Below are 14,690 nucleotides of genomic sequence, written 5' to 3' on the forward strand. Positions count from 1 at the left end.
GTCATTGTCACGATCAGAGGAGCTAAACTTTGTATACAAGTGGCGTTGCAGCGCATCTCCTACTGTTCCTGAATATGCCCCTAACTTCTTCAACACATACTTCTCCGATTCACTCCCTATCTCAATCCCTTCATACTTAGCATATCCATAGTTCCCATGAAAATCTTTCACTTCAACCAAGAGTTCGTGTGGTCGGTTTTTGGTCATCTGATGCATATGCTCCAACCCAAGCCAGAACTCACCGTTTAAATTCCCGAATCCATTGCGGTACTCGGTCCAGTTCCGATAAAAATCGACTGAACCGTCGTACCTTTGCTGGATTACCGTCCACCCGCCTTCGAACTTAGTTTGTTCACATAACACTTCAACTCGTTGCAAATTTTGTCCTACATGAATTATATATCGTCCGGAGAGTTTCATCACTTGTCGACATGAACGAACAGGATATGAAAAGTGAGCCTCTAGTATCTTATTGTTTTTTTCTGACAGACTGCTAATATTGCGTATCGAATCGGAAAGTGTGTTAAGAGCTATTTTGTTTTCTTCTATTTTCTTTAGCTTAGTTTGCGACGCTTCCTGGTAGGTTTTGTCTTGAGCTTTCTGTTGTGGATATACATTTTCCACTACAGAAATTATCTGATTCTTTAACTCTTCCAATTTAGAACGGGTATTGTTCTCGCTTGTCTGTACGCTCTGTAAAACAGATAGAAATTCATTTCGTAAAATTCATGTAGGTTGTTTTCCAGCGCTTTAGTAGGCATTTTCCATGTTTTCTTACCTTCTGCAAAGAATCTTCCAATGCCTGCACTCTTATATCAATTTTAGAATCCATTTTTCCGATCCGTTCCACGACTTCTTTCTCAAGTTTAGCCATCAGATTCTTATGACTTTCCTTAGATGCTTCAATTGTCTGGAGTTGGATCTGCAAGCGATCCGCTATGCATTATGACTTGTTGTTACTTTTTATTTGAATTATAAAACTGTGGCACTTACTTTCATTGTATTTTGTGAGAATTCTTCCAACGCGTTCATTCTTGTCTCGAATTTAGAGTCAACTTTTTCGATGCTTGTTTTCATTGTTTGTTCCACTTCTTGCAATTTATCTTGCAAATAGTCCATCTTACTCAGTAGAAGCTCCATCTCGAAACCGCCTATGGCCATTGTGAGCTGTGCTAACAGAACTACACCGAAACACACCACAACGGCACTTCCGCTAGTATTCATGGCTTTACTATTGCTCACTTTACACTTGAAAACACGATTAGAACGAAAGCATAAAGACGACTGACGCTCATGAGAATTTGTTTGTTTCACAAAGGCAAGAATCTACATGGCATGAATGGTACACATGTGTCGTAATAACGTGATGCTATTATCAACAGCGACTTGAAACCATCACGACCACATTTTTGCAAATGCAAAAAAATCATACAGGGTGGACCATAAATGATTCTTGGTTTACTTGTGAGTTCATTGTAACATCAGTAAACAGCATGAAAAGCATTCTATAATCTTATCGCCTTTAATGATAGCTCCTGTATTTAATTTGAGAAACTTCAAGCCTTTAAATTTAAACAGTTCCGTAAGGTTTCAGGATCATCTGCTATATGTCTTTGAATGAATATCAATTTGATAAAAATTGAGTAAATAAAATTTTGTGTAAAATTGTTTGGTTTTAAGATCCAATACGCTTTGACAAATTGAAATTGAAAGTATATAAAATCAATAAGAATATCCCATTCATTTTTCGCCGTCCATTATTTATTATCGCACTAATTGAAGGTTCTCGTTGATATTAATTTAAATCATTTTTTTTTTTTCGCAACGAAACCTACATTTAAACAAAAAATATGATCCGACGACAAACTTACCCGCACACACCCGAGGCAGTCACCGAGTCGCAGTAAATCATCTCGAAGCAAATAAAGCACATTTCGCGTCGTTTCATCATGATTCGCGAGTACAAAATGTCGGCTCCGCCGACGCTTAATTTAAATTTTACATCCTATTCATAACTCATCATGAACTCTGCCTGCCATGGTACGCCTTGCGGTTGCTCCCACCTCCCGGCCAGCGCTTGGTATCGCTCGGAGGCGAATTCTAAGTTTTGCATGATCGTTTTCGTGGAAAAAATACTTCACCACCGAGTCGAAGCGTATTTTTCTTCGTTTTTCGTCTTTCGTCGAAAGGAAAATCATTATAAACTAACGGTGGAAATGTTTTTTGTTCATGCCGTTTGAACGTTGTGTGTGTATGTGGGGATGACGGTGGTGTCTGGTACGACTCACACCAGTCTTTCATTCATCCATCTTGCTTTTTCTTCATTTTTGCCCTTTCATCGATTTACCACAAACGTGGTTCTACGGTTTTCTGCTTTTTTTTCACTTTCGCTGGAGTTTCCTCAAATGGAAAATATTCCTCCAACCGCACCCAAGCACAACCGTGCGTCCGTGAGTGTGGTCTGTATTTTGCGCATTTTTCCCGCACACGAAAAATGCGCTGTAAATTGGACTCCGTGCCAGACGTCGTCATTGCAAGGACCTGCGGTGCTCGTGCTGGTGGCGTGCCTGGACACCGACACTGCCATCATCAATCATACCTGCCCTGCACCCTCGTCCCAACCTTTCCACCCCGAACGGGGCCACCGGGCGGACCAGGCCCCCATTGACCACCTGTGCGTGGTAAGGGTGGGTCATTACAAACACCCCAACCCCTCCAGGGAAAACCGAGCTGTGGCAAAAGGACCTATTCTTCTCACGGTACAAGGACAAGGACATTGCAGTGGGAGAGGGGCAAAGAAAGCACTGCGGAAAAACGCCATCACCGTTGTGGAAGTTGTCGTACTTTTGCTTTCAATTATCACCCGACGATGAACGATGACGAATGGTCAGCGAAAAGTTTCATCCACTGTGTGTGTATGTGTGAGTTTTCCGATTTTTCCTCCGTCCGCACACCATTGCGTAAGCGGAAGTAGTCAAAGAATCCATAGGTCGCCGCTATGCCCAACCTTTACTGCTTTCTCTTTCCCCGCAGTGTGCGACCCCTCTCTTAATCGACCTTTCTTGGTCGAGCTTGTTTTACACCCACTTCAGGACACCTTGGTAGGCAAACAAACGCTTCCTGTGCAGGAGCTGTAAAGGATGATGGGGGAAGCGAGAGGAGGGGGACATTTACTTACTTGAAGCTCTTTTCCGAAATGTCCTGTATTTTGTTGTCCACCAGCTTGAGCGACTCCAGCCGCAACCCTTGGAACGTCTCGTCGTCCACGTTGTGAATGAAGGTGCGTGACATGTCGATGTGCTTTATCGTCCCGTGGAGAAACTCTGTGGTGGGCGAAAGGAAGACAGAACGGGATGAGTGAAAGAAGAAAAGAAAACCGACGGAAAAGTCGTTAGAAAAACGGGCACCTCGAGAGCGCGTGTTAGGAAACGCGTAGGCGATAGAGCGTGGAAATAGGGGGGAAATTAATCGAAACATAGGTGGGAAAACACAATCCTGCGTTCGCGCCAGGTTTGGGGTTGGGTTGGCGCACAGGGAATGGTGGTTGCAAACGATGAACGATTTACGATCGGTGCGATGAAGTAACGTGTCTTTTGTTTCGCTTCGGGTGGGACGCACAAAACGTGCTTCTGGTTTTCCACGTTTATTTTCATCTTATTCCAGGGCGACTTTTTCGCCCCACCTCCCCGCTAATCGAAAACATGATGACGAGAGATGAGGCAGCTCGTTTGATGAATTTACTCCAACAAATAAGGGAACAAACGCACTCGACGATTACAAACAACCGTTTTGTTGGTGAAAGATTAGGAAGGGGAGAGAAGAGGGAAGGAACCAATCCGGAGGAATTTTGCAAGTGGAAAGAACTCATGGAAAGGAAAAAAAACTGTACGATAATGGTTAAACAAGAAGGTAAAATAGGTCATTTATGATTTACGTGGCAAATGTATTCCATTAAAAAAACATTCCAACACGGAATGGAAAAACTTGAGACAAGAATTATAACCTTGTGTGGAATACCATATTTCTTGTATTGAATTGATGTGAATCAAAACCAATCTTCACTCGTGTATATTTTCTCGTTCTATAGCAGGAAACTTAACATGAACATAGTAAGCTGAGCTTCAACGTCAAAGGTAAACCAATCGAAAACGGTCGCCATGGAAATCTATTCCTGCGAAGCTTTAAAGAGTCCCATGATTGGTTCCTTTTTCCCCCATCCTTTGCAAATCTAAACGTGTTTTTGCCTCTTTTTGTTGCTATTTATTATCATCGACTTCTCGGATCCCACTATCTACCTTTTGCCTTGCGGCAGTGTATAGTTTCCCCAAGATGGCACCCACCAGACTATCAACGCTATCATCGTCAGCTTTCGCCATTGTCGTCGTGCCATCGTGGTGGGATCGCCGGGGCGCTCGTGCTTGCTCAGCTTGCCTTAATGATTTGAACCCGCCGAGCAGCCATTCTTCAAAGAAAATCGCCTCAACAAGGGCGAACCGATTTTCCCATTATCACCTTTACCGCATCGCCAAACGGTTGCTGGTTGGGTGGGGAAAAAGGTAACCGAGAGGGGGTGGGGGATCGACTTCAGACCGGTGCCGAACCTTTAACGAGCCCCTTGGGGACAAAACAGCCTCTCAGAAAACCCAGTCGGGCGGGTCGAGATGGCTCATTCTTTGGAAGATTTAATTTTTCATAATCCTTTAAAAGACGGATCGAAACTGCCTTTCCCTTCGGTGCCCACCCTTTCAGGGGACAAAACGTCTTGCCTTGCAAGTGACCGACATCGGACCGTAAACAGATGGCAGTCGGATAAGCTTTTCATCGGAGCAGCGTGTTTCGGCTGGGACGTACGATTCTTTCCCTGTTCCCTGGGTTGGGGGAAGTGAAATTCGAAGCGCAAATTTAATTTTCTCGCACAAATCCACCGCCTTGTGCGTTTTCGATTTAGTTAGCGCTTGGCCGAAAGTTCGCCCGCGTGTCTTGTCGCTCTAATGGCATTTTCACATTCCGGGAAGGGCTCGGTCTGCTGCGAACGGCAATTGAATGGACGGAAGCATCGAGCCGACCGGTCGGTGAACAGTTTTCGTCGACAATCTTTCATCTGTGACAGAGCGGTGAATTTACTTGGTCGCCCTCGGAGCAGAAAGCTTGCGTTTCGTTTAATTTCGTTTCCAGCTGCGTTGTCACGAGATTTTATGTTATTTTCCATTTTTTTCTTGTTTTCTTGGGGGCGTTTTCAGTATTTTGTAACGTTGTCACGCTTAGTGTATTTCCAGGAAGCTGTTTTCCTGTGCTTGGTATTGTTCAGAAAGTGGTTAGTCATTGATTCAAACGAAGCATGTGAAAGCATCCTTCTTCAATTTTCCAGTAAACTCTACCACATTGCACAAGAACCAACTGTTATGTTCCCTTGGGATGTTTTACTATGATTAATATATCAACCGAGTTATAAAGCACTTCTATGTAGGCCGAAGAAACTTACAAAAAGGGAATACAAGACTATTTTTTGTACGTATGTTTATAGTCCTTTCTTTCTGGTAAACCAAAAGTTAAGAACTCCTTCGGAATTCACGCAGAAGATCATGCATGCATTTCAGTTTTTCACATTCTTTTATCTTAAGCTTTTCATACTTTATGTTGTTTGCAAACTTGTTATTCGTTTGAGAGTGGAAATGAGACTTTTTGCTCAGCGAGTCGATTAATTCCAACTAAGTCTTGAGCGAAAAGTCAACATTCGCAGCGAAGCAGTACAAAGAAGTACTGCTCTACTTTCAATCGCTTTTTCGCAAAATTATTCTTACGCATTGAACTTACGCGGGTTTGTTGAAGGTCATTCAACACAAAAATGAACGATAGGTCTTTTCAAGAAAACACACAAGGAGTATTGAGTAGTATCATATAAGAACCCATTAGTTACACATTCAAATTTGTCGGTCCAAAAAAGGATTATAAAGAGGCTCAACCTAACTTAGTATTAAAAACGAAAAAAGTATCCAAATATCTCGAACAAAATGCAAAGCGTCAATCTCATTAACGAGACATGCAAATCACAAAGTACCAAAAGGTTTTTTACTTCCACAATCAAGAAGACAGAATATACATCATTTATCTCCTCCCGGAATCTATGAAGCCAATTTGAATAACTTCCAGATAGTAAATCTGTATTGTAGTGCTATTGGAAAAATAAACTCACTAACAACATCTACTTTCCTTCCATACTTGACTTCCTCTTTCGCTTTATTCATTATGTACGGAAATTGTTAACCGTCCAAAGTAGCTCCCCATTGACCGAGGCTTTCGACTAATCAGTAAATCTTTGAGCCGACCGATCCCATTTTCTTCCTCACAACTCTTCCCAAGTGCAGCAGCTGAAGTAAAGGCGAAACATATTTTCAGCAAGTGCCGCTTCCAAATCTCTGAGAATTTGAGAATTTCGAAGCAAAGTGGAAAGGGTAAGCAAGTACCAACAACTGTAAGAAATTGGGGGATTCAGCAGATAAGACTTCAGATTGGTGCCACGGTTTCGCTGCTCGTAAAACTTGCTCCAGGCTGCCGGGAGAGAGAGTCTGGTTCCCCGTCGGCAGCAATGTTATTTCTTCAGATTTGTCTAATCGTGCAGCTGCTTATTCATGGTTTCAGTGGGACGAATCGCAAAATCTGTCCCACGGCCAGGCCGACCCCGAACCCGTTTGGTTTTTAGATCCAAATTGCTATGCATGGCATTTATCTGCCTCGACTGATGTATTTTGGTGTGTGTGTGTGTATTTGTGTGCATCTGTGGGGGGAAAAAGGGCGAGCTATTTAGCCTTTTCGCTCGCCATCGCCCCCTTGGTCTGGGGAATTCTCGTCTTCGAGCTGATTGTCATTCTTCATGCTGCTTCATTTCTGACAAGCAGGCAGCACCCGGGGGAGTCTGGGTTGTGCGCCAATGTTTGTCGCGGCGCTGAACGGATAAAACCCGACGACGACAAAAATCCGACAATCGGACTGCCAAATGCCATGTGGCCTTCCCCCGAGAAGGCTGCACCGAACGGAATGTTCTCGTTCCACCAGAAGCCCACCAGCTGCTCGCTCGTCGGGAACCCTCTGGTGTGCGTGGTTTTTCGACTACTTCTGGGCGAAATTTTCGGGACATAAAATGCATCGCACTCACCCCTTGGGGTCCGGAGGAAGGAGGAGGGGAAAAAACCACAAAAACCGACAAACCGAGATGCTATTCATCTCTTTTATCTCAAGCCGACAGGACACAAACAGGATATCGTTCGGATGTGCGAGCAAGTCAAGCAAAGTCAACCCCACGAGCAAGAGGAAAAGAAACCCCATCGTTTCGTGGGAGGAGGGACAGAACAGAGAGTAAGAAGTGGCTGCGGTGCTCGGCTTTTGCCTCCAAGGAACAGCCGGGGAGCCTTGTGCGTTGTTGTGGGAGGCCTGAGAATCAACAGATTTTAATCCGATTTCTCTGTCCCAAACTCGAACGAAGGTTCTCGGGGTGGGTTGGAAAATAGTCCCGGAGAAACAATTTAGAAAATGGCTTCAGTATTTCAACATAAACGACTGCAAGCTTGTGGCAGCTGTGCTACTTTGTTGCGATTGATTTTTCCACTGCTCATGGAGAGAATGTTGTCGACAGCTAGTCGTTATGGTGGATTTTCTCGTTTAAAGCATACGCGTTATGCACGTGAAGTATGAATTTGACGCTTTTCTTAACTTATTCCATCATGCATCAATTAGAAGGGTTTCAAATGCAATCAAGCTTTGTTGCGTTGTTATACTTAGTTTCTGAAAACAATAAGGTTTCACTGGCTCATGAAGTTTTCATATCATACTTCAGCCGATTTCCACGACGTTGCAGGTAGTGCCTTTCCGTGCTGAAATATTTCCAATTACATCCTCCAACGAACACCGCCTTACGAATTCAAGACATTCGCAAGACAATCTCAGAACAACAGCGAATAATTTGTATGTCCTCCACTTTCGCTAAAGATTCATGTTTCCCGCGAAGCCATGGTAACATCCTTGCGTGTGTTAATGCGCCACCACGGAGATGCCGGACTGGAAGGGAACGTGGTGAGGGAGGAGAGCATATAGTTTGGGGTACACCGACATGTAACAGCCGTTTTACAAGCTTGCTCCGGAACGCCCGGGAATCACAAAATACCATTAGGGTCCGGGAAACGAGTTTCGTGTGTTTTCGCGGGAGAAAAACCCACCCCCCAAAAGGACCCGATGCCCTTCGCTGGATTCTTGGGTTCCTATTTTCGCTTAATCCTCCGGTGAAAACTTCGTAATGAATTAATGTATTCAGCGGGTTTCTCGTCTCGCCGTATCTCGCCGTGGGGCGAGACGAAACCTCGGGGAGGGTGAACCCCCCGCCCCCTCCTCAGAATGGGAAGTTACTTTATCTTCAATTAAACTTTTTTTTCACTCGAAAAAATTTAGCCTCGCCCCCCGGTTGGGTTGGCTTTTCTTGGAGGATTTTTTTTTCTCCTTAGCGCGTGTGTGTGTCTTTCTGGCAGAATCCTCCAGAACAGGGTCGTACGGGAGCGTGGCAAAGGGGGAAACTTTCCCGTGCCCGGTATGCTCCGGTGTAAGGCGAATTCTTACGGGATTCCACCGGTGAGATAAGACCCCCCGAGAAAGGTACTGTCGGAAAACAGAGTGGGATAGCGACAGAAAAGAATCTCCCAAGAACAGTAAACTTCCCGGGCAGGACCGGTGAGGTGGTGTCCTTCCGAGCTGGGTTTGTGTGAGAGAGATAGCAGCGGCATCATAGCACGGTACTTAGGATGTTTGTGGTTTGCTTTCGGGGGAGGTGGAAACAAGTTTAAAGTAGCTGTCTGGGGCGGGTGGCCGTGGCGAAAAAACCTTGTATAAATTCCCTTTCATAAAGTTACCAACCTTGATGGAAACTCAAAAGCCCCCACGGACACCACGGAATGGAAACAAAAATATCTCCTGGGCCGAACCGACCCGACTTCATCTCACCTACTCGCTCACTCCGTTGGCATTCTCGTTCACTCCAACGGGGCCATAACGAGGGCGAGATTTTGCTTGCCAGCCAGCGGCACTTTTTGGCTTGGTACAAAAGTTCTCACCGGTTCCCGCCCGGTGGTTCACTCCAGCTCCGGCATTCGGAGATCCTACAAACCCGCCGAACGATCCGGACAGAATTCAGTAACTCCGGCCAGTTCGTTCGGGGATAAACGGAGGTTCGAAATCGATCCGTTTTTAATGTACTTTTCGAAGTGCAATAAAAATGATGAATAATTAAATTCATCCCGGACCCTTTGCGGGCCGATAAGCTGCACTCGTTTCCCCCCATCCCCCGGAGCGATTGGAATTGGTTTGCTAATAAGTTGGTGAACCAAAAAACAAAAAAAAAAAAAACAGAACATAAAACCAACCGGTCACTTTCAGTTCGATTGCGAACTTTTCCCTCCGTTGGTTTGAAACCTGCCGCCCCGTTTAATTGCTACTAATGCTCGATTTGTTACACGGGATTGCAATCGGGGGTGGGGTGGAGAGGGAAACACATCGGTGCCGTTATCAGGTCGATGCACGGTACGCTGCGAAGATTTATGGTTGTGCCCCTTTCCGGGGTTCGCTTCGTGGGAAAGGCTGGCAACGATTTGCTTTCGGTATAATGATCGTTCATGTTCGACAACAGTTTCAGGCGATGCGAATGTTCTCCGTTTCTTTGGATTGCATTTATTTATCTAAATTTTTATTTTAAATGACGGTTAGCACCGAATGTAGAAATAATTTATTTAATTGAAATATGTTGTATGTTTAAGAATTTTGAGGTAAATTTTGAGGTAATTTTTTTGTAAAAAACAAATCAAACGTTAGGTATGTTTTGCGACACACTGTACCTCTAATTTAATCTAATACACTCCTGTCATATTAGCTGTTTGATATTCAAATCATATGACTCTTGATAGAAATATTTTGAAATCCCACTGTTGAAACTGCATCAACGGTATAAAAATAGCAAATACAGATCCTGTACGAACGGCATTTGTAAAAAGATTTTAATTCTCTTTAATGACTTTTCGTGTTGCGTTCACGATTTTGCATTATATTTTCCGTTAGAACTTTTCTATCCTTTCAATATCCTAATGGAAGAAATTGTATTCAATCTAGTTATGTCATATAAAACAGAAAATTAAAGTCATACTTGCCAAACACAAGTTCCCTAAAGTTTTTGGAGTTATTGCAATACTAACTTTGTTGAACGATAAATAAAACAGTTTCAACGCAGTTTCGAACAGACTCTCGGATTCAGAATCCACATTGAATGGATGAACTTTACCGACGTTTCAGCATTCAGCAGTTTTCTTGCGTCCGATTTCGCCAGCATCGACCGTATTGGTAATGTTCCAGAAACGGTCCATTCCCCTTCGAAACAATTGAACCCATTTTCACAATCATCTCGTAAAGTTGGTGCACTTTGCGGTCGGAGCAATCGCTCGCTCCGAAGGAATAATAATTAAACATATCGTTCCATGGTCAACAGTTCGAAACGGCCGGAAAGGGACCTTCCATTCTGGCAGCGTGAACCGAACCTGGTGCGAGCATACATTCGCCACATCCGGTGAACCGGTTCCGGATGGGTGGATTGTCACAAAACTAGCTCCCATTAGAGCTACAAGCTTGTAACATTAGCCTCCGAGCGGTCGCGGTGCTCCGTGCTACGACGCTTTCGGTTGTACGTTTCGGTTCCGTTCGTTGGACTAAGAGTAACGCTAAGGGTTCGTGGTGGTGGTGGTGGTGGTGGTGGTGGTGATGGCGAAAATCTACATTACTTGCTGTAACATCGTGTTTACACGAAAACATCCTTTTCTTGGGCGCCTCGCGGTACACAGCGACGCACTTAGCCGGGCTCTGCTTGTTTTTACCCAACCATCGGATGGCTGAAAATCTTTCCACTCGTGGCTTTTCGGGTGCGGGCAACCTTCCGGGGCACTACTATCTTGGCACTTGCAGGATTGGAGCAGGTCTCCAAGGAGCAGACCCACTTTGGCGCACGGTAATGACACCGCCGAGTGTCGCTCGCGCCGTTCTCTCGCTCTCCACGCCACATTTGCTCGCCTCGCCGAAAATTAGCTTTCGCCATCAGTTAGTTTTCGGTTTTATGGCTTGCTTTTTCTGGGACACAAATATGTTTACACTTTGTCGCCGGTTGTTGTTCGCTGTGCTAGTTCTTGGGTGTTGGCGCAGAGCGGACGGGGTAATCCGGAGCAACGGGGCCGCATCCTTGCCATTGCCATGCGGTTGGAGGTGACCTTTTTTAAATTACTGTTTACGCGCAGCACTCAAGCGTATAGGGTACGACATTTTATGTCCACGTTTGCTCGAAGGAATTGGCAGCCAAGGAGCCAAGAATAGAATCTTTTCGGGAATGAAAAATATTAAGCTCAGTAGGCCGTTGTTTAGCTGGGAAAGGTTTCTGCCATTAAGTCCCCCTGCCGGATGGGCCAAGAAGTGCTATAAGATGCTATGGTTGGTTGAGGAGCATTTAAATGAAGCCACGTGTATGTCATGTTTGAGTTCTTTATTTCCAACTTGTTTTTAAATCAAACTTATCGAAGACGTTTATAAATGTGCTGAAGTTGTTAAAACCACTTACATCGTCAATGTCTAATCACCTTAACCTTTTCTAATTTGCTTTAGGTAAGAAATTAAAATAACATACGCAAACTAGTCGCTGAAACTGTTTGTGTTTGATGATTGAGTGGGAATTGCCTGCAAGCATAAGCGATTATTTATTCACCAGAACGCTGTCACAATCTTATCAACACAATTACAAGCTAGAGAGAAAAAAGCCGACAACACGCGTTCACAACAGGTTCGAGTGCCCCTTCGCGCCTCATCCCATGAAGGAAATAGGCAAATAAAAACTTTCACATCGTAAGCCAAAGCCGAAGGGTGCCTTATCTAGCGTCGATTCATCGAATGAGGAACCCCTCCTCCCTGGGGGGGAGGCGCGCACAATCGGAAATCCATTAGCAATTAATTTCCGAATCTCCTAATTCAATTCGGCCGTGCGCCTAATCTTTCGGCTTAATCTTCCACTCGTCCGCGGGACGAACCTTTGCACGAGCGGCGGAAAAGATTGGCGAAATAAATGACTGTAGTGGCGCACCCGCCGGGGCCATCGCTCTAACTTTGCCACTCATCTTTGGTTGTTTTGCCACTCCACCCGTCTTCGTCGTCGTCGTCGTCATCCTGCGGATGGGACGCCGTACGCTTCATCAGCCTCCAAAGCGGCTACAAAGCTGGAAAAAACACACAAACAACAACGTTCCGCCTCGGATCGCCCACTCCGCACCCGATTGTTTGTCCCACGACCTGAGTCTGCTACAATCTGCCTCCGGTGTGCGCGTTTCTCGGAACATTTCTGCAGTCGCCAAACTAAATAAATAAGTAAACAATTCTCTAATCTGATTAGGTCGGGACCGAACTTACTCGGAAAAGTTTCCTTGTGTGACGGTATGTGTGTGGGTGGGTGTGTTTGGATAATCTTTACGATTTTTCCTCTTGATGCTCCGCTTCGCGAATTACGAGCCATTTTTCGTGGGCACGCGTGCGTGAGGAGGCGTGCGCAACCATCACTCGATTGCCTATTATGTTGGCCAACCGTGGGCGTCTTCTTTCCGTTTCTCGTTGGGGAACTTGAAGGTACGGTCCGCTTGGGCACCATCCCCCGGCTGGATGGTGCGAAATCGCGATAGAGAACAGCATCCCGTAGCGTCATAACCACTTTGGAAGCGTTTAATAGGAAGGGAAGGTTTATGGGTGACGGTGCTCTTTCTCTCTCTCTTTCGTCTTAATCGAGTGTCGCGAGGACATGGCAAGGTACGAAGTGCCGCCGCTAAGCGGTACGATGTTATGATGCAATCGGGCAAAGGTGATGGGTAACAAATTGTTTGATTAAGTGAAGGGCCAAGCGTGGCGGTGAAAGGATGGTGCCCGCGGGGTCAAATAATAAACAAACCCCCACGAGACACCATTAGGGCGAGAAAGTAATATTGTCGCAAAAATCAAACGAGCAATAAAGGACAGTCAAACGAACCGAAAACCATGAAATGCGGATGGTTAAATTATATTTACTCGTTTACTAAGGCTATGAAAATAAAAAAGTATTCAATTGAGTGCAAAACTAAAAATAAAAAAATATCTCACAACAGAATTTCACTAGTTATGTTGTTACTGTACTATCAAACACATGCCAATACTCAAATGTTTCTTTCTCCACTACCATCTGAAGGGCATTTGGTAATCAGGCAACGACATTTCAAAAAGCGAGTATGCTTACAAAGGAAGAAAAGAATAAAAACGAAAGCCGCACACTCATAAGAGCGTTCGTCAAATCGCATAGCTGTAACGTAATATCCTTTCGCGATAACGTTCAAAATAATCAGTAAGTGAGCCGACCTCGGTTTTCAAAAAGGATTCATATACGTTTCACAGGGTGAGCACGTCAGTTGAGTTTGCTAAGTCTGAAAAATATATCTGTCGATTAATGGAACGAATTATCGTATTCATTCCATTACATTTGAAAGCATACTACCAATCGACACTTGCCACTATAATCACATAGTGATCATAATTTTGTATGATCACTATAATCACTCATGGACCACCCTGCAAGTAAATGTTCTTGCCAAAATGTATTCCAGGGTGTTTGGGCTGCCTGTTGGTAATAACATTGCATTATCGCTCAGACCGAATGTCGTGCCATCGTTCTTTGTACTTCCTTCCCAAACGAATTCATTCCGAGCCCCAGTCGTCGTTAAACATTCGGTTTGATCAAGTGTTTGTAATTAGGTGTGAAAAAGCTATTTTAACGTCATGAACATCAACGGGTGGTTCGTGCTACTGTGTTGGGATGTTGTTTTATCCGGCCAGCTTACGATGGCGATTGGAAAGTCCGAGTTAGGACAAATCATGAAAAAGATGATTTATCTGGATGACGAACTGCACACGGCTGAGAAAAACATAAAGACAACCATGGAGAATTCGCAGAAGGTGATAGAATTAAATTTTTAGAAGTATTTAATGACATTAGAGAAATATTAATAGTTGATGAAAAAAATAATATAAAAATTGTTAGGTGAATTTGAGATCATTACCAACACAATAGAAACTTCTTTGCAGGAAAGTGGAGAGACTTCAGAATCGTTTGACAAACAGGCAAATCTCGAGAAAGATTGGAACAAAAGGATGGAAAAAGTGCACCCTACACAACTGAGAAACATGGAGGAGATATATGACTTTTCGGCGAAGGGAGCTCGAAGAAAGGAACGCTCAACTGAGGTGAGTTATCCAATCGCGAAAAATGAGCTGGTTAATATTGAAAAAGTGTCAAATTGAAACATATCTCTTTTTGCAGCAAAAGGTGCAGAGTGTTCAAGCAAGCGAGGACATTCGTCCAGTGAGTTCATGTCGGCAAGCGCCTAATAAGTCGGGAAAATACATGATTCAAAGTGGAGAAAATACCACACCGTTTGAGGTCCTCTGTGAACAAAACACACAGTTCGGGGGAGGCTGGACAGTGGTTCAGTATAGATTCAACGGTTCAGTTGACTTCTACCGCAACTGGACCGAGTACCGTGATGGTTTCGGGGACCTGGATGGTGAGTTCTGGCTTGGGCTAGAGCATATGCATGAAATAACGAATAACCGGC

The 14,690-nt window shown here is 44.4% G+C and overlaps 1 protein-coding gene across 1 annotated transcript in view; it reads right to left on the reverse strand.

Moving 5' to 3' along the window:
• LOC131263468 (protein artichoke) overlaps positions 1 to 14,690 on the reverse strand; it is a 54,439-nt gene that overhangs the window by 20,072 nt on the left and 19,677 nt on the right. Inside the window, exon 2 of the mRNA XM_058265669.1 lies at positions 3,179 to 3,323. Within this exon, the coding sequence (XP_058121652.1) occupies positions 3,179 to 3,323 (145 nt within the window). The remainder of the gene's footprint in view (positions 1 to 3,178; positions 3,324 to 14,690) is intronic.

This window comes from Anopheles coustani, chromosome 2 (genome assembly GCF_943734705.1).
Source record: "Anopheles coustani chromosome 2, idAnoCousDA_361_x.2, whole genome shotgun sequence".
NCBI lineage: Eukaryota > Metazoa > Arthropoda > Insecta > Diptera > Culicidae > Anopheles > Anopheles coustani.